Source organism: Alexandromys fortis, unplaced genomic scaffold, assembly GCF_014885135.2.
Source record: "Alexandromys fortis isolate MF-2015 unplaced genomic scaffold, M_Fortis_MF-2015_v1.1 scaffold_385, whole genome shotgun sequence".
NCBI classification, from domain to species: Eukaryota; Metazoa; Chordata; class Mammalia; order Rodentia; family Cricetidae; genus Alexandromys; species Alexandromys fortis.
The window spans coordinates 10,778-31,302 of record NW_026068265.1 but is presented as its reverse complement, the minus strand read 5'-3'; the positions used below and the strand labels follow the sequence as shown (position 1 = coordinate 31,302).

The 20,525-nt window shown below is 36.6% G+C and overlaps 1 protein-coding gene across 3 annotated transcripts in view; it reads left to right on the top strand.

Annotated features, from left to right (window-relative positions):
- Positions 1-20,306, top strand: part of Gk (glycerol kinase) — an 82,039-nt gene extending 61,733 nt beyond the window's left edge. For 2 of the 3 annotated variants that reach the window (XM_050131855.1, XM_050131856.1), the window contains 8 exons: positions 5,480-5,558; positions 7,267-7,363; positions 8,301-8,385; positions 8,932-9,052; positions 9,161-9,304; positions 12,051-12,131; positions 16,645-16,731; positions 18,475-20,306. In XM_050131855.1, coding sequence (XP_049987812.1) covers positions 5,480-5,558; positions 7,267-7,363; positions 8,301-8,385; positions 8,932-9,052; positions 9,161-9,304; positions 12,051-12,131; positions 16,645-16,731; positions 18,475-18,485 — 705 coding nt within the window. In that variant the 3' untranslated portion in view covers positions 18,486-20,306. The remainder of the gene's footprint in view (positions 1-5,479; positions 5,559-7,266; positions 7,364-8,300; positions 8,386-8,931; positions 9,053-9,160; positions 9,305-12,050; positions 12,132-16,644; positions 16,732-18,474) is intronic. The other variant, XM_050131857.1, reaches the window with a different exon arrangement.
- The last annotated feature ends 219 nt before the right edge of the window (positions 20,307-20,525 follow it).

Genomic DNA, 20,525 nt, shown 5'->3' with positions numbered 1-20,525 from the left:
TGCCCCAATTTGCTTTTTCAAATATTTTTAGCACTTATTTTAAGGTCTTTGTCAGACTGGAAGGAATTCTATTCCAGATACTAAGTTTTGTGGGTAAACTTTTATTATGGATTTCTTTATGAACAAAATTTCTTATTGCCAGTATCATCTTCCATTGGGCCATAGCCTTAGCCAATAAGCTGACAAGTGCTTATTTTCCACACCCTGCACAAGTAGAGCTCTGCCTGAACCTCTGGCTTCACGCGTTGAGCCTGATTGAATTCCTTGTCCTGCACAAACCATTTCGGACACGTTTCCTCGAGGGGAAGCAGTTTCTGGCCGCCACTCCTATTTCTTGACACACAGAGGGAAAGAAATGAGATATCATCATGCTTACAACTGCAGTCTTACTATGCGGCACACTTCCGGTCTCATCCGCATGAGTGTTCCTTTGTATTTAAGTCAAGGTCTCCTGGTTTCTCTGTCTTTATTTTTGCCTGTTATCCTCTGTGCTTAAAACAAAGAACATTTTCAAAGTATGACTGACTACGTTTATGTAAGCATCTCCATCATCTTCACTGCCAAGAGCAAGTTTTTTTCTGTTTCTCCCAGACTACTGGCAGGTGATTCTAGGCTTACTATTTCTAACTCTCTGACTTCTCACTTCATCTCATGTGAAAAGGAATTGGAGAACATGATCTGTATGCTATCCTGAAACTAGAGTCCGTTGTCAAGCTATTTCGATTTGTCCCGCCCTTTCTGTTTAGAAACTATTTCTCCATGGTGGTAGAAAGTAGAACAAAGCAGGGCAGTTATGTGGCTCTGTCTTCCCTCTGTCATCTCTCAGTAGGACACTATCTTCCTGTCTTCCTGAAGCCAGCCTTTCCTTTTCCTCGTTCCGCTTCTTTTTCTAAGTATTGTTTCTGAAAACAAACCTCCTTTTGGGGGCCTGTAATATGGCCATGAACTTGTCCTGAATTACAGCCCGAGACTTCCATGTTCTGAATTTACTTATTAAGACATAGGCTTTTAAAAAACTCTGTGTGTGTGTGAGCACGCACATGGCTGTGGTGGACATGACACATCATGGGTATAAGGTCAGAGGACAGCTTGTCTGAGTACTTGCCAAACCCCATCATAGACTTTCAGAGGCCAGACTGTTTTCTCCATCCCTCTATCCTATAAAAGAACGTAAACAAAACTAAATCCTATGTTAAGCCCGTATTTTTCTCCTTTTACACGTAAGTGTTAGAGGCTTCTTTATATTCATTTACTAGCTTCTTTGTCTACATCTACATTGTGATTATCATGTTAATATTTATTGTCTCAGAGATTTTTATCTTTCTTGTGCAAGATTGTCCATTTTAGGTGGACACCTCTGTAGTAGCCAATTATTTGATAAATCGCCATATTACCACAAGGTTGAGTGACTTAAAATAACGCACAATTATTTCTGCTCAGTTCTGGGTATTCTATCCAGCATCTCAAAAGGCTGTAGTTAGGTGTGGACTGAGGCTTTGGCTTATCTGGCATTTCATCTGCTGTCAGCCTGATAAAGGATTTTTGGCAGAGTCTAGTTCCTGCTTCTACAAAGGGCTTCAGCTTCTTTCTAGCTCTCAGCTAGAGACCACTCTCAGCTTCTAGAGGTCACTTGTAGCTTCTGTGCCTTCTCCACTTGGCCCTCAGCTTCCTCAAAGAATAAAGGGAAAGGGGGAGTCCCAGAGAGAGGAGAGCAGTGGTCTTACGTCACATAACCACATGCATCTTTGCATAATCCTTCACCTGTGACTAGAAGCAAGTTAGGGGTTCCATTGTACCCGGGAATCACAAAAGAACATAAACATTAGGAATTACCAAAACTACATCAGTTAAGAATATGAACATATGCCATTAATAAAGATTTTATGGACTTTTGTAATGTACATTCTTGGAGGGAGGAGGGTAGCTCAATTGTAAAGGTGCTAAAGTTTCTTTAGAAGCATGAGGACTGGAGTTTGATCCTCAGAACCCATGTGAAAAACAATTGGGCATTGTGGTTTGTTCTTGGCAGAGACAAGTGGTTTTGTAGGGCTTGCTAGCCAGCAATGCCAGCCTATTGTAAATAATACATCCACCTTGTCCTGTTATCTCTGTTTTTTTCTTAATACCTCCTCAATCTTCTATTGAGTCTTCCATCAAGTGCAGCTAGTGTTGTTTATGTGCTTACATGCACCTCTCCCAATGCATTGAGACAGCCCTAGGGCCTGTTTGGAGGTGAGGCATTGCAAAGTCGCATCTTTGTATTTAGGATGCACTGTTGGTTTCTTCTGTACTCTCTTCCTGTGCAACTTCAAAACATTATACTCTATTTTGCCTCCTGCCTCTGAATTCAGAAGACTGCGTGTCTTTTTTAGGTTCATTTTAATGAACTCATTAAACACATGTTCATGTGTGTTTGTCTGTGTAAGTGTCAGCAGGTGCTCAAAGAGGCCAGAAGAGGGTGCAGATTACTTGGGGCCCGAGCTGCAGGTGGTTGTGAGCCAGCTGATGTGAGTGCTAGAAACAGAACATGGGTCTGGAAGAGCAGCGAATGCTCTTAGCCGCTAACCATCTCTCCAATACCCTTACATGCTTTGCATTTCAATTTTAAGAGGTTTATCTCATTTTTATTCATTTCTTTCAAGTCTAAACCATACTGTACATTATATCAAGATACAAACATTCTATTCTTGTTTCAGATACACATTTTAGCTACTTTTATTGTCACTTACTCACTGTACTTCTTCAATGAAACACTCCTTGACTCCTGAAAAGCAAAGCTTTATCGAGTGGCTGTGAGCATACCTGCCACAGTGCAGGCGTGGGACTCATAGGACAGCCTTCTCTCTAGTATGTAGATTCTGGGAGTTGGCTCAGGCTTGGTAGTCGGTGCCTTCATCTACTGAGTCACCCTGTGGGCCCTGTGGCTTCGGACTTTTGAAAGCGTTTGCTTTAACTGAGGTAATGCTCTGTAGTTGTCACCTTGTAATCAAAACCTTGGTTTCCCTTCTGCTTAAACCACGTTACTTCTTTGGCTGCTTTTGCTGCTTCTTGTCACTTTTGTTTCTCAACAGGATCTTAGGTACCCCAGGTTAGCCTCTGTGTGCCACTGTACCCGGCTGCGTTCTTTTTTCCTTTTTATCACATTTGTTTATTAATTTAGGAGATGCACGGCATGGCAATTCTTACCGCTGCCATGTGAGTCACAGGGATGGAACTCTGCGTAACTGGCTTGGTGGCAGGATCCTTTCTTTACCTTATGAGCCATCTTGTGACTCCAGAAAGTGGTTCCTCCACACCCATACTGTAGCGGGGGGGGGTGTGAATATACACATATTAATAGTAATAATAATAATTTTATAAATTGTAGTTTAGATTTTAAACTTAGTACAAAAAAGAACTCAGTGATTTGAATATTGATGACAAGTTTAAATTTTGCATTAATGTGTTGGGTTAAATATACTTTAATTTTGATTTTCTTTTTATTTACTTTACCATTTAATAATTTTGCATAAAAAGCTATTGTATAAGGAAAAACTGTGTTATTCTTTGTGGTGATATATAGTGACTTCTCATAGAACCTGGTGGAGTAAATCACTATATTCTTTGATTCATTTGCATTTTGGCAACTGATATCAAGAAGGAACATTTGGTTGGTTGGTTTTATTTTGTTTATTTATTTAGCATATATTAAATATAATTTTATATTTATATTTTTATATATTTCTATATTTAACATAATATTATTTAACACACACACACATATATATATATATGGGTATTTTGCCTGCATACTATTTTACAGTATTAAAGGAGGCCAGAAGAGGGCCTTGGGTCACCTGAGACTTAGGTTCAGATGGTTGTAAGCTGTCATCTGTTTTTTGGGAAGCAAACCTGGGTTCTCCAAAATAACAGCTGGTACTCAACCTCTGGACCATTTCTTCAGTGTTTTTCCTTAATTTAAGGGAGGACCTCATGTTCAAGCTGACCTCTAAGTAACTAACTGGTCCAGGGTGGCCTTGAATTACTGATCATCCTCACTCCATTCCCCAAGTGTTGGAATTATAGATTGCAAATGATGGTCAGTAGGACGATGTGAAATTCATGTAGTTGCCCTGGTAACAGGTTCTTACCTTAATGTCATCTGGTATTTGGTGTGGAATGACTCAGTCATTTTATGGTTGGGACTTCAGAGCAATAAATTTGAATCTTTAAATATTGTTTTGATGTATTTTCTGCCTTCAGGATATGTTTGTTCATCTGTTTTTGTAGGATTTGGGGTTGAACCTAGGACCTTAAGCATGCTAGACAAGTTCTCTGCCACAGGGCTAAACCCTTGGTCTAATACATTTTTATAATTGCTTTATTGAGATATAGTCCAACCACCAAAACATCTCTCTTTTTTTGGTAATATTCTCTACCTTTCTCTTTCTTTATTTTGTGGTTCTGGAATGGAAACTAGGGCCTTGTGTATGCTAGGCAAATTACTCTACCAACAAGCTACAATTCTAGCCCCAAATTTACCTTTGTCATGAATATGAACCTGTTGTTTCTCATAAAGTCATACATTTCTGCAAACAATAGCACAACTCCAGAATGCTTCATAATCCTAAAGAAAAGCCCCATTACAGCTCTGTCCCATACCATCCAACCCTGCCCCATTCAGACCTAAGCAGTTATTAATCTACTTCTTTTCTCAATGAGTTTACTGATCTTGGCCATTTCATATACATGTAATCATAGTATATGCTACTGACAAAGATTAATGAAGCTAGTATTTATGTTTAGTAAGGACCTTGACATGTATTCTCATAGTAAGAGGCATGGTAGGTTGTTTAGATAAGTATTGTAATAGTTACCATCATTCTGTAGGTTAAAAAAATGGAGCTCAGTAAGCCTAGATAATTTATTTGAGATCACATAGCAATTAAGTACTAAAATTTCAACTCACATGTGACTAAAATTACATTTTTACCCTTATTTTTCCTTCCCAATCCCCTGGAGATTGACTGGGTGTAGGAGCAATACTAGAGATCTAACCCACTGCCTCATTTATGTGACACGTGATTGATTTCAAAGAATCACTTATGTCTTCGCTAGATTTTTTTCCTGTGCTATTTAGATACATAAAATATACTTACATTTTTAGCGTGTCTCATTGCAATAGTTTTGTGGATGATGTAAGGTTTTTTAATAGGTGACACTATGCATAAGTAGCTTATCATGTTATACAAAGATCAAACTGCTCAAAATATGAATGACTACCTATTAGGATAGGTTCAAGGGTGCACTGGAAGAGTCCACTACTTCATGGTCTAGGTAAAATGGTTTGTATGAGAAATTATAGTTTTTCGTATTTGTAGGGACCCCAAAATAGAATTGTTTGAAGGTTCTCCACTTAAAACTATCATACATACTAGAAAGGACAGAATGATCTTTCTAGTGGCAACATATATTCTATCTTGGATTCCTTTTCTCTTAGGGTTCTGTAGCTATAGCTGGTGCTGTAATCCGCTGGCTAAGAGACAACCTTGGAATTATTAAGTCCTCAGAGGAAATTGGTGAGTATGTTTTGTAAGAAGTTAAAATGTAAAATAGGATCTCTATGAGTTCTGGGCCACCCTGGTCTACATAGCAAGTTATAGGGCAGCCATAGCCACATAGCAAGACTAAGTTTCAAAGGAAAACATCTAAAGAATGAATGAAAAAATGTTAATATTTTATCCCTGCAATCTGTAAATACTTACTTTGCCACTACCCTGATCTATGAATTATGTAAGACCCCTTATGTAAATTTGATCTCTCCAAAAAAGACTATTTTATGAAGATTGATTGCACAATGAATTGGCGTAATTTGTGGTGGGTATTAATAAAGTGGCGAGATGGGACATAAAAATGATTCATGCATGAAATTGAACACCAAGGAGTGCTGCCTGGCTCGGCAGGTAGAGCAGTGTAATTACCTTTATCTGATAAGAAGGAGCACTAACTCCTGGGTTAGAGTGAACGGTGAAACACTGGTACTTATAAATTAAGTATTAGTGTGGCTGTATTCAGTCTATGGATAATTAGTTTGAACATAGCTAGTCATCTACCTGTTTAACTTTGCCTCCTGAAGGTAAGACAACCAGAAATGCATTTCTGGTTAGGCGTCAGAGGCAAAACCACCTCATCTCCTAATCAAAGAACTTCAAAATCATGGAAATAGGGCTGGGAACAGTAGGTAAAGTGTTTGCAGTGCAAGAACAGGGGTCTAAGTTTGGTCCCCAGAATCTATATTGGGAAAAAAAAAACTAGCTTGCTGGCTTCTATATCTAATTCCAAGGCCGGTAGCTGCAGACGTGTGGATTCTTAGGGCTGGCTGTCTCAACATTCTAGCATTTGTGGCATGTTCTAGGCCAGTGAGAAGCATTTTCTTAATGAACAAGATGGACATCTCCCAAGTTCCAAGCATTGAGGTTGACCTCTGGCATCTACATGCATGCACACCCTCACTGTGTACACACATACAACAAACATACACATGGAAATGAACAAAAATACCTAAAGGAAATTAATCCAGTTTCTTGAGCTCATTTTTTGGTGGGGGCAGTCAATGAAGGGGAAATGTTCTTATTGTTCTTATTTAGCATTCTTTTGTAATTAGTGACACTTTGTTGTAATTTTTTGTAATTAGTGACACTTTGTTGTAATTTTTGTAATTAGTGACACTTTGTTGTAATTTTTGTAATTAGTGACACTTTGTTGTAATTTTTGTAATTAGTGACACTTTGTTGTAATTTTTTTGTAATTAGTGACATTTTGTTGTTGTTGTTTCCCAGCCGCCCAGACTCCCGAAATAATCACACAAAAACTATATTAATTAAATCACTGCTTGGCCAGTTAGCTCTAGATTCTTCTTGACTCTTAAATCTTAATTTAACCCATTTCTAGTAATCATATATTGCTGCGAGGCTATGGTTTACTGGGTAAAGTTCAAGTGTCTGTCTCGGGTGGGGATGCATGGCTTCCCCTTCTCCTAACATCACCTTCCTTCTCCCAGCATTCAGTTTAGTTTCCCAACCTAGCTCTGTTCTGTCCTATCAGGCCAAGCCAGTTTATTAACCAATGGTATTCACAGCATACAAAGGGGAATCCCCCATCAACACTTTACTACTAATGAACTAGAAATGAAAGATCCTGATGTAAATTTGAAAGTATATATGTTTATTTAACAAAGCAAGATACTGATTTGATTTTCTTTTTGCCTTTCTCCTTTTTTAATACTAGAAAAACTTGCTAAAGAAGTAGGTACTTCTTATGGGTGCTACTTTGTTCCAGCATTTTCAGGGTTATATGCACCTTATTGGGAGCCCAGTGCAAGAGGGTAAGTATGTCTATAGTTATAAGTAATTTGCTACATATTTTAAAATGGCTAGAAAAGAGGCTATTGAATGTTCCTATTACAAAGATAAGATAAATGCATGGAGTGCTAAGCTTGCATCATTGCACATTATATATACATGTCTCCAAACCTCTAACAACACTTCATTAATATGCACAGTTATTATGTATTAATTGAAAAGTAAATGATAATAAAAGACATGAAAGTAGAGAAAGGGGATTATTAAGAGTAAGAGAATAATGGATTGAATATATTCAAAAAAGCACTATGTAGATATATGAAAATATCATAATGAATCTCATTAGGTTTAACTAATATATGCTAATAAAAATTAATGGCAATACTGAAAGAATAGGGCTAACAATATGTATTGAAAGGTCTTGGTTGTTTACTAAATTAGTAACTAATTTTTTTTCTACTTTTACCTGTACATTGTAGACGAGCACACTATCATCTAAATGAATGTGATTTGATTTTATGTTAATATCATCTGTTCTGTTAGATCACAGCTATTGCCACCTGTGGATATAGGGTTACAGACTATAAGGACATTCTGAACTACTCAGTGAATATATTCAATTTTCTTTCCTGCCTACGTTTCTGTCTATTGAGTTCACTCTTTACATTGTTGGGACATAAGATCAATCAAGTGACAGAGCATTCCTTTAAGTCTTTGTCTCTATACCCATAGATTAGTGCATCTCTCAGTCCTCATCAGGGAAGAGGTGGTTAATACAGAAAAGAAGCGTCAGTAAAGTGCTCAGTTATAAATGGGACAGCTACACCCCCTCCCCAAAGAGGGAGGGGCCATGGAAAGAGAGAGGGCAAAAGGACTGTAAGCCAGAAGCTGGGGAAGAAAAAGAGAATCATTGATTTATTTATATCATTCTAGTCTGAAAATCTTTTGTGTGTATTTTAGGATCATCTGTGGACTCACTCAGTTCACCAATAAATGTCATATTGCTTTTGCTGCATTAGAAGCCGTTTGTTTCCAAACCCGAGAGGTAATGAATATAAGCCTATTTTTCTTATGCTTGATCCTTTTTATCACCCTTAAATTAGATACTCATTATATATTTATGCCTTAAATTTATTAAGTACTTAAAGTGTTCCCAATTGAAAACTGAAGCCTACATAAATAGTACTCTAAATACAAGTGTGCCTTCTCTCCTCTGCCAAGTCTCATTATCTTATAAATACCCTTATCACTACCCACTGGGCATCTTATGTTGGAGAGAAGACTAGGTAGTAGAGTAAGCAGTACATATTAGGCAAAGGAAAGAACACAAATGTAGACATCAGCACAGGAAACGAAGATGCCAAATTGAATGCTTAGCTCACTGAATAGGAGGGTGGGTAAGGAAGCATGAAGCCAGAAAAGTTTGGTTACAACCAGATAGAGGAGGGTTTGGAAGAACAGAATACAGTGTCTCAGTTTCATTCTTGCTGGCTTTGAGAAATACTCCCAGGTTTGTGTGTGAGGGGTTGCCGTTTTTAGACATATTACTGTGAAGTGGTCTCATCATGCTAATTGCATTGGTTTATTTAAGATTTTGGATGCCATGAACCGCGACTGTGGAATTCCACTCAGTCATTTGCAGGTAGATGGAGGAATGACCAGCAATAAAATTCTTATGCAGCTACAAGCAGACATTCTGTATATTCCAGTAGGTTAGTAATCCTTCACTCCCTTAAACCCCAGAAGTAATAATGTTGGGAAGAACTGATCCTTCAGGCATGTATAACTACAAAATTCTTGACATAGCTTTCTCCTCTCAGTGAAACCATCCATGCCCGAAACGACTGCTTTAGGAGCTGCCATGGCAGCTGGAGCTGCAGAGGGTGTTGGTGTTTGGAGTCTTGAACCTGAGGATTTGTCAGCTGTAACAATGGAGCGGTTTGAACCTCAGATCAATGCTGAAGGTATAGTTAAAGAATAAAACTTTTTTAAAAAAAAAAAAAATTCTAGTTCCCCTACCCATTTCCTTTCCCGGATTCATCACTCCTCCTTTCCCTTCAGAAAGGGCAGGCCTCCCAAGGATATCAACCAAGCATGGCATGTCAAGTCATAAGAAAACTAGGCACATCTTTTCATATTAAGATTGGATGAGGCAACCCAGTAGGAGGAAGAGGGTCCCAAGAGCAGGCAAAAGAGTCAGAGACAGTCCCCATCCCACTATTAAGAGTCCCACAATAACATCAAGCTGCACACTGTAACATATATGCAGAGAATGTAGGTCGGACCAATGCAGGGTTCCTGATTGTTGGTAGACTCTCTATGAGACCCTGTGAGCCCTGGTTAGTTGATTTTGTGGGCTATGTTCCTCTGGTGTCTTGACCTCTCTGATTCCTACAATCCAAAGAAGGATTGTAGGATTCCCTCTTCTACAGGATTTCCCAAGAAGAGCTGTCAGTTCTCTTCAAATTATTCCACAACATAGAAACAGAAGGAACATTGCCAAATTCATTTTATAAGGCCACAGTCATCCTGATACCCAAACCCCACACAGGTTCAGCCAAGAAAGAGATTTACAGACTAGTTTCCCTAATGAACAGTGATGCAAAAACACTCAATAAAATACTCACAAACCAAATCTAAGAGCACATCAAAAAGATCATCAAGCATGATCATGTAGGCTTCATCCCAGAGATGCATGAATGGTTCAACACTAGAAAATCTGTCAGTGTAATTCATCATATAAACAATCTGAAAGAAAAAAAAAGATCATTTCATTAGATGCTAAAAAAGTCTTCGACAAAATCCAACATCCCTTCATGATAAAAGTCTTAGAGAGGTCAGGGATACAAGGGACATACCTAAATATAATAAAGGCAATTTACATCAAGCCCACAACCAACATCAAATTAAATGGAGAGAAACTCAAAAAGGGATTCCACTAAAATCAGGAATAAGACAAGACTGTTCACTCTCTACATATCTATTCAATATAGTACCTGTAGTTCTAGCTAGTGCCATAAGACAACCAAAGAAGATCAAGTGGATACAAATTGGAAAGGAAGAAGGCAAAGTATTACTATTAGGGGATGATATAATAGTATACAAAGGCAACCCCCAAAATTCTACAGGGAACTCTTAAAGCTGACAAACACCTTAACTCAAAAAAATCAGTAGCCATCCTTTATACAAAATGACAAATGGGCTGAGAACAAAATCAGGGAAACACCATCCATCACAATAGCCACAAATAATAGAAAATATCTTGAGGTAACTCCAACCAAGCAAATGAAAGATCTGTATGACAAGAACTTCGAGTCTTTGAAGAAAGAAATAGGAGAAGATTTCAGAAGATGGAGAGATTTTTCATGCTCATGGATTGATAGAATTAACACAGAAAAAAATGACCATCTTACCCTAAGCAATCTATACAGACTAAAAGCAATCCCCACCAAATTCCAATACAATTCTTTACAGACCTTGAAAGAACAATACTCAACTTCATATCAAAAAACAAAAAAGGATAGTTAAAACAGTCCTGTACTATAAAAGAACTTCTAGAGGTATCCACCGTCCCTGATTTCAAGCTCTATTACAGAGCTATAGTAATAAAATCTGCATGGTATTAGCTTAAAAACAGACAGGTTAATCAATGGAATGGAATCAAAGACCCAGATATAAATCCACACACCTATTGACAAAGAGGACATAAATATACAATGGAAAAAAAAATCTTCAAAAACAGTGCTGGTTTAATTGGATATTGGCATGTAGAATACAAATATAGAATAAATCTTTTAATGCAATACATTGAAAATAACCTTCATGTGGGGAAATTTTTACCCTTTGATTTGTCGGCTGCTAAGCATATTGGATTTCCCCAGCAAGAATGAATGAGAGGAAATGGGTCCTCTCTATATTATGTAGGAGAATGATACTGCTACTTCAATTACAAAACAAGCAAAAAAACTAGCCTGAGAAGCTGCCAATGACAGCTTTTAGATTTTTAGGGTGTTTGTTCTTTTACATGAGAAGGGAAAGCCAGATGGGGTGACACTCCCCTATAATCCCAGTGCTCAGGAGATAGAGGCAGGCAGATCGTAGGCCAGCAAGGACAACATGGTCTTGGGGAAAACTAAACAAAGTGAGAAGGGAAATATACTCCATTAACTAGTCCTATGCAGGAGGGCAGCATCATTGTTCATTTTCGTGGACTTTTTATATTTTCACCTTAAAAATTCTACCTTAAGATGCTAGGGATGGGGCAGTGATGATTTGAATCTTGTGAGCAATCAGTATTTGCTAATTCCTTCAACTGGACCAAAATCAAATCTGATTTGTCCACATGGTACTTAACCTCTCTCTCCATGTCAGCCACCCCCAAAAAGAAGAAAAAGCAAATCAATAGCATTTTCCTTTTCAGATCACCCCGACTTTCTTGTGACTAGTTTGTCTTCACAGCAGACAGCCTGCCTCCCCATCTCCCTTAGCCTCCTGCTAAACTGCCATCACACATGCTTCCTCTGGCCTCTAAGCATCTCATGAGCTCACTGCCAGGCACCACCAGGTGTGAATTACCAAGTCTGCTGTCCAGTAAAGACTCACTGTGATTGCACATGAGCTATTAGGACCGCTGAGTAAACCTTAAGTGTTCAACTTTGACCACCTCCACAAACTACATCTCATGCATGTTTCCTCTGATTTTAATTCTAGAAAGTGAAATCCGTTACTCCACCTGGAAGAAAGCTGTGATGAAGTCCATTGGTTGGGTTACCACTCAGTCTCCAGAAAGTGGTAAAATGTCTTTATTGGCTGTTACTGACAGTTTTTATTTTATTATTGATATATTTTCTTAGTGCGTTAATTTGTTTAAGTATCTGGATGCTTGTACTGAGCCAGGCCACTCTGAAGAAAAGGGTTATCCTATAGCTAGTGTTCCTCACATTTGAAACAAAGATGGGAACTACAGGTTACTATGCGTACCTCACCGGAGCCTGTTGATTTCTGCCCGGCATGTCAATGAATAACTGAATTTTCTAAAAGTAAAATTATTGCTTCTGGTTCCTTCCTTAATGAAAAAAATCAACTAGACTCTTTTATTTTCCCTCTCCCTCATCACATGTACCTTTTTGGGAGGCTTTTGTTATCACCTGAAGCAACAGAGAAGTATATTCAGTCCTAGACACTTAACCAAAGTATTCAGGTTGAGTAAACCATTTTGAAGTATGAATTCCTATGAACTCAGCAAGAGGAAGCAAATTAAATATAGCAAGTTGGAAGTTTTGTAATTGAGATGCTATTAGCACAAAATAAAGAGCATTTTTATTTTTCGAATCACTTAGGCAAGAAAGTATTCAGGTTTAGTGAACGGCTTAAATAGCTCTAGGCTGCCTTTGACTCAGGATTACAGTCCTTATCTAGACAAGATATGGAGTAAAATGAATGGCATATTTATTAGGGAAGAGTTCATAAATGAAGTATTATTTGGCTTCCCAGCTTACAGTGAGTATAGAACCAGTTTTAACACTTGTGGCTTTTAGGAGACACTTCTAATTCACTGTGATCTGTATGTTTTAGCCCTAGATGTTCCTTATTAAAATTGTTCCCTTCTCCTCTTAATCACATTTAATATGCTTTTGTTTTTGAGACTGGGCCTCTTTTTTTTCCTTTCTATTTTTGTTTTTATTTGTTTGTTAAGTCTCATGCATACCACAGGCTCACGCTCATCTTGCTTTTCTAAGATGATGGATTAACTCATTTTTGCTAAGACTGCAATTTTGAGACCCTTGACAATTACATTTCAGAAACACTACTCTTTAGCACCCTCCTGGTTGCTATGTCAGCCAGAACAAATGTGGACTCTGGTTACTTTGCTTAGTCCCCTAAGTCAATGCTATGCAAAGTTGGGTGTGTGATTTCTTGGACTAGTTGAATTTTTGTTAATGATACAACCATCCTGACTTCCTCCTTCCTTCTCTACAGCTTATAGACACATTTTTCTTTACTACCTGTTAAAAATATAATATTAACTTCAATATTTCCACAAAAGCAATGGATCATTTTTCATTTATGTTCCTTATTGTCAATGAATTTTCAATACTTGAAAAAAGAAAACAAAATTTGAATTTTTTAAGAAATATTTTTAGTTTAATTTTTCTTTCCTTCTTTGTATGTAGTCTCATATAGCCCAAGCCGGCTCTGAACTTACTGTGTAGAAGCTTGAACCTGGGATCTTGTTGTCCCCATGTCTGTTGGGATTACAGATATATGCCATTATGCCCAGCCTTAAATTTTTACATCTCTTTATTTTGTGCTGCCAGCATCAATAGTAAGGGTATTTCATTTGTCAAGTTTCAATTATTTTTCAATACTAAAGATTGAACCCAGGGCATACACATTGGCGAGTGCCGTATCTCATCTCTCCTTTTTTTCTTTTTATATATTTTATATTCATTCTTTAAAAAACTAACTTACAGAGTAATGGATTCCATTCTCTCTAGCCATATTTTTACTTTATATCTTGAGAGAGGACTTCATTTCAGGATTTCATTCAGAAGGCCCTTGAACTCATGTTGTAGGCCAGCCAGTCCTTCAAATTACTGATTGTCCTGACCCATACTCCAAGATTAAGTCTGCACCACCAGACCCAGCTCATAATTTTATTTTTGTTGCAGTTATACCAATGATTCAAAATATTTTAGTAGTTTTATGAAAACATTGAAATGTGCGGTGTCTAGGAGTACCTCTAAGCTGTACAACTATCTCAGAATCATATTTAAGGTTTTGCTAAATGTATTCCTTTAAGCAATATAAATTATATAATAGCAGCTTGTATTCTGTATAAACTATATGATAATAGCAGTACAGATAGAGCCCTAACCTAATAAAGCTGTCTTTAATTTAACTTATGGGAAAAATATTATATCAGTAATTTACAAAAAAGGTTATCATTGCTGAAGCCACCAAATTTTTTTGTTTATAAACATGTTTGAATGAAATATAAACAATTAAAATATATTAAATATGATTATTGTATAACTAATAATATTAATAGCATAATCATTTGTATCAATATAGTAATATTATAGATAACATTAGGATATAATTTTTAATTTTTTTTTATTTTTTTTTAATTTTCATGACAAGGTTTCTCTTTAGCTTGAAGCCTGTCCTGTAACTTGCTCTATAGACCAGGCTAGCCTTTAACTCACATAGATCTGCCTGTCTCTGCCTCTGCTTCTCATGTGCTGGGATTAAAGGTTTGTGACACGACTGCCAGGCTTTATTTTTAAAATTTTAGGTAATAGTAATGAAACATAGACCAGGATGACCTCAAACTCACAGAGATCTGCCTGCCTCTGTCTCCAAGTGTTGGGATTAAAGACATGTGCCACCATACCCAGCAGTATCTTACTGTGTAGCCCAGAGTGGACTCAGACTTATGATCCTCCTGCCTCCGCTTCCAAATGGGTGGGATTATAGGTGTGAGCCATCATGCCCAGCACAGGATTTTGGTAGTTTGAGAGCAAGTCTGTTAAAATGACTTTGCTTTGGACTCACAACACATGAAACACTTTGAAAATAGTTCAAATTAGTTTGAATATATTGTATAGGTATAAGTACATAAAATATGAATTTATATATAAATATGAATACCTATGTAGCATATATGTGTGGTTATCCCACTGGAGAAGAAATATCTTCATCAAATGGGTACCACCTAAGTTGAGAGGAGCTCCACAGATGTTTTTGTTCTTCTTTTTGAAACAGTGTCTCAAGTAGTACAAGTTAGCCTCAGATTCACTGTATAGTTCATGTAGTTCATGGATGACCGTGAACTTCTGGAAAGTATGCCTCCAACTCTACCACCTCATTTTTGTGGTGTTGGAAATTGAACATGTATGCTGGGCGAGTATCCTATATCCTTAGTCACAGTCCTGAGACCTTTTCATATCAGAACTCACTGTAGGGACATCAGAAAAATAAGTTATTGTAAGTTACAGCTGATGGCTTTCTTTAAGAGAACCAGACATTTTCTTTTCTAAAATGAAATGAAAATATGGTCTTTACGAATATGGAAATGAAAACATTTGCTTGGCATTTGAAAACCTAACAGACAGTGACAGAATAAGCAAAATAGCTTATTGACCTCTCCTGACAATGCAGTTTCTACGGGAAAAGAAATACGTGATGAGAGGAAGAAAGCCCTCTTCCAAAATAGAAACAACAATCTTAAGACTACATTACATAAACTGTGCTCGGGGGAATCCCTACCTTGCCGATTGGAAAGATGCCCTGTATTATAGCTGTACTTTTATAACTCTGGGGTCTGGAAGCGTAGCTTAAAAGCCCTAGGTTTAGTCTTTAACAACCCAAAATGTGCTAAATAGTTTAGATCCATTGTGTGTAGAGGAGTGTGCGTGTGCACACATGTATGTAGAGGTCAGCGGACTCCTTTGTGGGCTTGATGTTTTTTCCTTCCACCTTTAGAGGGGTACTGGGAATCCAGGTGTGGTTGCCAGGTTTGCACAGAAAGTACTTTCCCCCTCCCCACTGAATCATTTTGCCAACTCCTGGGCACAAGATTTTTAAGTTTAAGGAGAACTTCGGTCATAAAAACAATCCTGTTCTCCATAATATAATTTAGTTGCATTAGACCATTTAGCTTCAGTAGTGCTCCAGATTTACTTCATTATATACCAAAATCTATTTTGACACGAGACCAAATCAGTGTTTAAAACATAAAAGACCTCGGTGTGGGAAAGGGCCTTAGAGAAGTGCGGGAGTGCTACTAAGGGCAGGGTGGAAATTAGAGAGGGTGAGAGCTCAGAGTGATCAAAATGCACTTCACATATGTATATATGGGACTGTCAAAGGACGAATTCAGTCCAACTTCTTTATAAAAAGAGTTTCGCACTCATCTAAAGTAGACTAATGAAACCTTTCTGATACACTTGGGTGAATTGTACTGCTCAGTTACTGTAATTGGGAGAAGAATCTAGAAAGCACAAACTCAACAGCCTCCCAAAAAGCTCTCTTTGGCTTTGCCAGTGGAAAGCTGATGTTGGCTATCTGTGTTACATTCTTGGCTATTTGTGGCATGCTATCTGTATTGTTCATTAACTTTCATAAGCCTCGATATTGATTGTATTTTTGATTTGAAGTAGTAACTCTTTGCCAGCTTTTATGAATATGCTATTTTTATAACTTGTTTTGCTCTCATGTGATTCTTAACATAAATATTGTAATTATGTGTCTCTCTTTTGGTTTGCTTGGCTGGAATCCCCTTCTACTTGGATGACCACAGGTGACCCTAGTATCTTCTGTAGTCTGCCTTTGGGCTTTTTTATAGTGAGTAGCATGGTAATGTTAATCGGAGCAAGGTACCTCTCAGGTTAGTTACTCTTTCAATTAGACAACTTTTAGTAGTTAGCTTGAATGTGTTTGTTTGTAATTCAGCAGAAAGCTTTTAGTGTATTTCTTTCTTCCTATGTTAAAAAAAACCCAGACATCAATTAGAGGCGTAATTAGTTATATCAGTTCATCGTTGTGGACAGTTAGAATTAAGGCCTGTGACTTTGCTGAAACACTTTTATCAGATGATTTCTTTGAAGGTCTACATGCTGCTGTCAGCTGAGCAGTAAGCAAAAGCAAAAAGTACAAATGTTAATTTTTAACTGAAAGGAATTTCAGAATGACTGAAGAAAGTTAAATTGTAAGGTTGGCATTAACCATCTTGGTTTTAAAATGTGCATAAATTTTCAAGACTTCTGAAAATCTTTGCAGTATGTCTTAGTCGATCCATTCTTCCAAGACGTTTGGTCAGAGCTTGTTAGCTGAGTTCTGTAAAACTCTAAAACTGGGAAAGATATTCAGTTACTTTTACTTTAGTTAAAAGAATACATTTTGTGAAGTCTTTTAAATTATTAGTTAAGTAAATTAGGGTTGAAATAAAATGGAAGTATTCTTTGCAGAATAGTTTCTACTGAATATTCATATAAAAGTAATGGTTCAAGAATGTTATGAAATGTATAGTACCACCAGTATTAATTTAAACATAATTGACATTTGGAAGCTACTTGTAGCCATTCTTTAATTTTTCTTCAGGTTTATATTTTAAATGGAAATTACTTATTTTGAAACATGCTTCTATGTTTCAATTTGTATATTTAGAGGAAAAGCTAGATTAATTCTTATATTCAATATGGTGATGCCTGACCTTGGTTTCAGATATAAAATTTAAGCTTCCTTCATGTGAAGGAACACGTGCCTATGGAAAGCTGACCAGCATATCTTTAAGTTGGCACCATAAGTTTAATGCCATATAGAAGCACGAATTAAAAGTTTTTATCACCACAACATTGGATTATATTTTAAGTAATGTGAAACTGAGTTATTTCCATGAGAATTTAAAGTTAGATTGTATAAGCTTTTCTGTGTTCCTCATATTCAAGCATACTCAGGATAAATTTTTTTCAGACCACCTACTTCTATACTAACAATACCTTATTTTTGGTATTGATGCTAATATGAAAAGGCTCTGTCTACAAAAACATGTAACAGAAGTAGCAGATATTTCTTCTCTTTTTGCTTCTGAGGGATGTTTGCCAGAATAGTCAAAACATTGCCCGGAGAACTTTAATTTGACTTTGCAAAGTAAGGACTGTTTTAGAAAATGTTTTATTATCCTGAGTATTTTTGCTATATGATGATGACCTAGAAAAGATGAGGAAAAGAATCATAGCTGAAACCCTTCATTGATTTTGTTGTGTTTGGTTTCTCTTTTGATACTATGGTAGCATGAAAAGTCCTAAACTCTATGGAAATTAAACTTGTAGTGTGTCTTTAAGCTAAATTATACATTTAATATCAAAAGTAGTTGGCTTCTGAAATGTACATAGTCACCATCTATAGGCCTTCTTTTTGGTGACATATACTGAGATTAGTTACCAATAGTGGTAATATTTGCTAAGGAGCTGGCCCAGTTACTTTTGTTGCTCCATAACTATTAAGCATCATATAGAAATAACGGATTTGTTATATAGAAAGTATGTAGCTCGCATAATTGAATAGCATGTATTAACTCCTGAAATGCATATATGCCTTATTGACTATTATGGTTTTTGTCCCCCTTTAGGTATCCCATAAATAATACCACCTCATGGATTCCCAAGATGCAAGCTTTTTATATAATGAGAAAATCTGACATTTCTGTCTCATAATGTAATGACGTTATTCATAGCCTCTGATTTTTTTTCATAAACCGCCTGCTGCATGATCCTCCAAGTAGACGTATGGCTTGAAATAAAGAAAATGCAGCAGAAAGGATGCTCCAGAAACATTTAGTGTTGTTGTTTAACGTTGACAGACAGTTAAGGTTGGGCCAGTTACCTTTGGGGCTGAGCCCTTTATTGTAATCCTGTGGTATTCCCTCTAAGGTCTAGGATGAGTTCATATCCTGTCCATTGGAATCGGTCATCCAGTATATTCAGACGCTAGTGAACCAGGATTTGATCCTCTTTGCGGCAGATGTCTGAGGAAGGGGCTGCTATTAACTTCTTCACAACGAGTGGCTTTTTGCTTGTTTGTTTTTAACAAATCAAATGTCTTCCTTTCTACATGTTAGAAGACCACAACATCACTGAATATTTCAATGGAAACGTCTAAGGAATTATTAGATAAGATTTGCTGTTCTGATAACTTGAACATTTTCTGAACAGTGTTTGCCAAAATTAAAAATTTGGGGGTGTTTTACACTGTCTCACTAATTATCATGGATTTCTGTCTGAATCTTACAGAATAGAACACTTTCTTTTTCTGGTTATTTTTTTCATCTCTCCTTTTTATATTTTTTATTCTGTATGTATAACAAACATGCCTATATATTTTATATACTGAGGGTAGCCCATTTCTAAATCAAGAGCACATTATATGCAGTAAATTATAACAGGGCTGCTCTTAAGTGGACTACTATGTATATAAATTTGGGAGAGGGGCAAGCTGTATACATTTTTGGGTGACGATTATGAATATTATTTACCAGGAGAAATTTTTTCTTATAAAATACATTTGAAATTAAGTCTATATTCAATTTCAATAAGATAAAATGTGCTATATTGTGATTTCAACTCTATTTCTTATACTGTACCATTTAGTTATCTCAACTAGAAGGAAAAGCAACTGTGTTGTGTGACGGTGAATACTGTTCTCAAACATGAGTGCTAGTCCAAATACAATTTTGCCTTTGAATTGATGTCTTCCATATTTGGGACCCTCTTGAGGAACTGTCATAAATTTATAAGACTAAATAGAAAGAATGTATGAATAAAGCCAATAATCTCTTTCAAATGTTATTACCTGTTAGCAAGATGTTCTTGTTTTCTGATATGCAAGAGAACCATCTCTCTTTAATGCCATAACTGACAAAAATTGTCATTGCAAATGCCTCGCACTGAAATCAGGAACTTTGCAAATATTTAGAATTTTTTCTTAAAACTCGCTAATTTAATTTCCTAACATCAGGTTTTAAAAACATATGTGTTTTGTAATAAAGGAATAATGTAGTAAGAAAATAATGCTGCCTAATTATTTTATCAGTTTAGAATGGAAACTATTGATATATTAATAGAAAAAGTTTTATTTGAAGTTGATGGTAGATTATATTTACTGTTCTGATTATGCTGTTCCTAATTATTGAATCTTCTCAGTTTTGCTGATATGGCTGCCACCTAAGTGGCATAAATCTCGAAAGGTACTGTGAAATTATTACGGCAGTGATACTTTTAGACCTGGCTTATTTCTACAAAGGCAGGTTGAGCTGATTGTAAATAATTGTGCAAATCTCTGTTCAATAATTTTAAGATAACATTGATTTTTTTTACAAAATGCAAGATTTATAAGTGTTTGAAATTGTACCCATTGATAATTAATGGTAAATTTACTTCAAATAAATTCACCCCTTATTTCTTATTTGCATTGTTTATTTACAGATGAAAGTTCAGTTAACAGAGATGTTTCAGCAGACACAAAAGGCACCTTCTAGCACTTGTTCACGCACACTGAGGAGCTAAGTAAAAGCAGAAGTAGTTTCTAGAATGATGAACACCGTCATCATTCTATTAGGACAGACTAAACAGTTTCTACCTCAGCATTTCCAGAAAATACATTTTCAAGGCCAGTGGTCTTTAT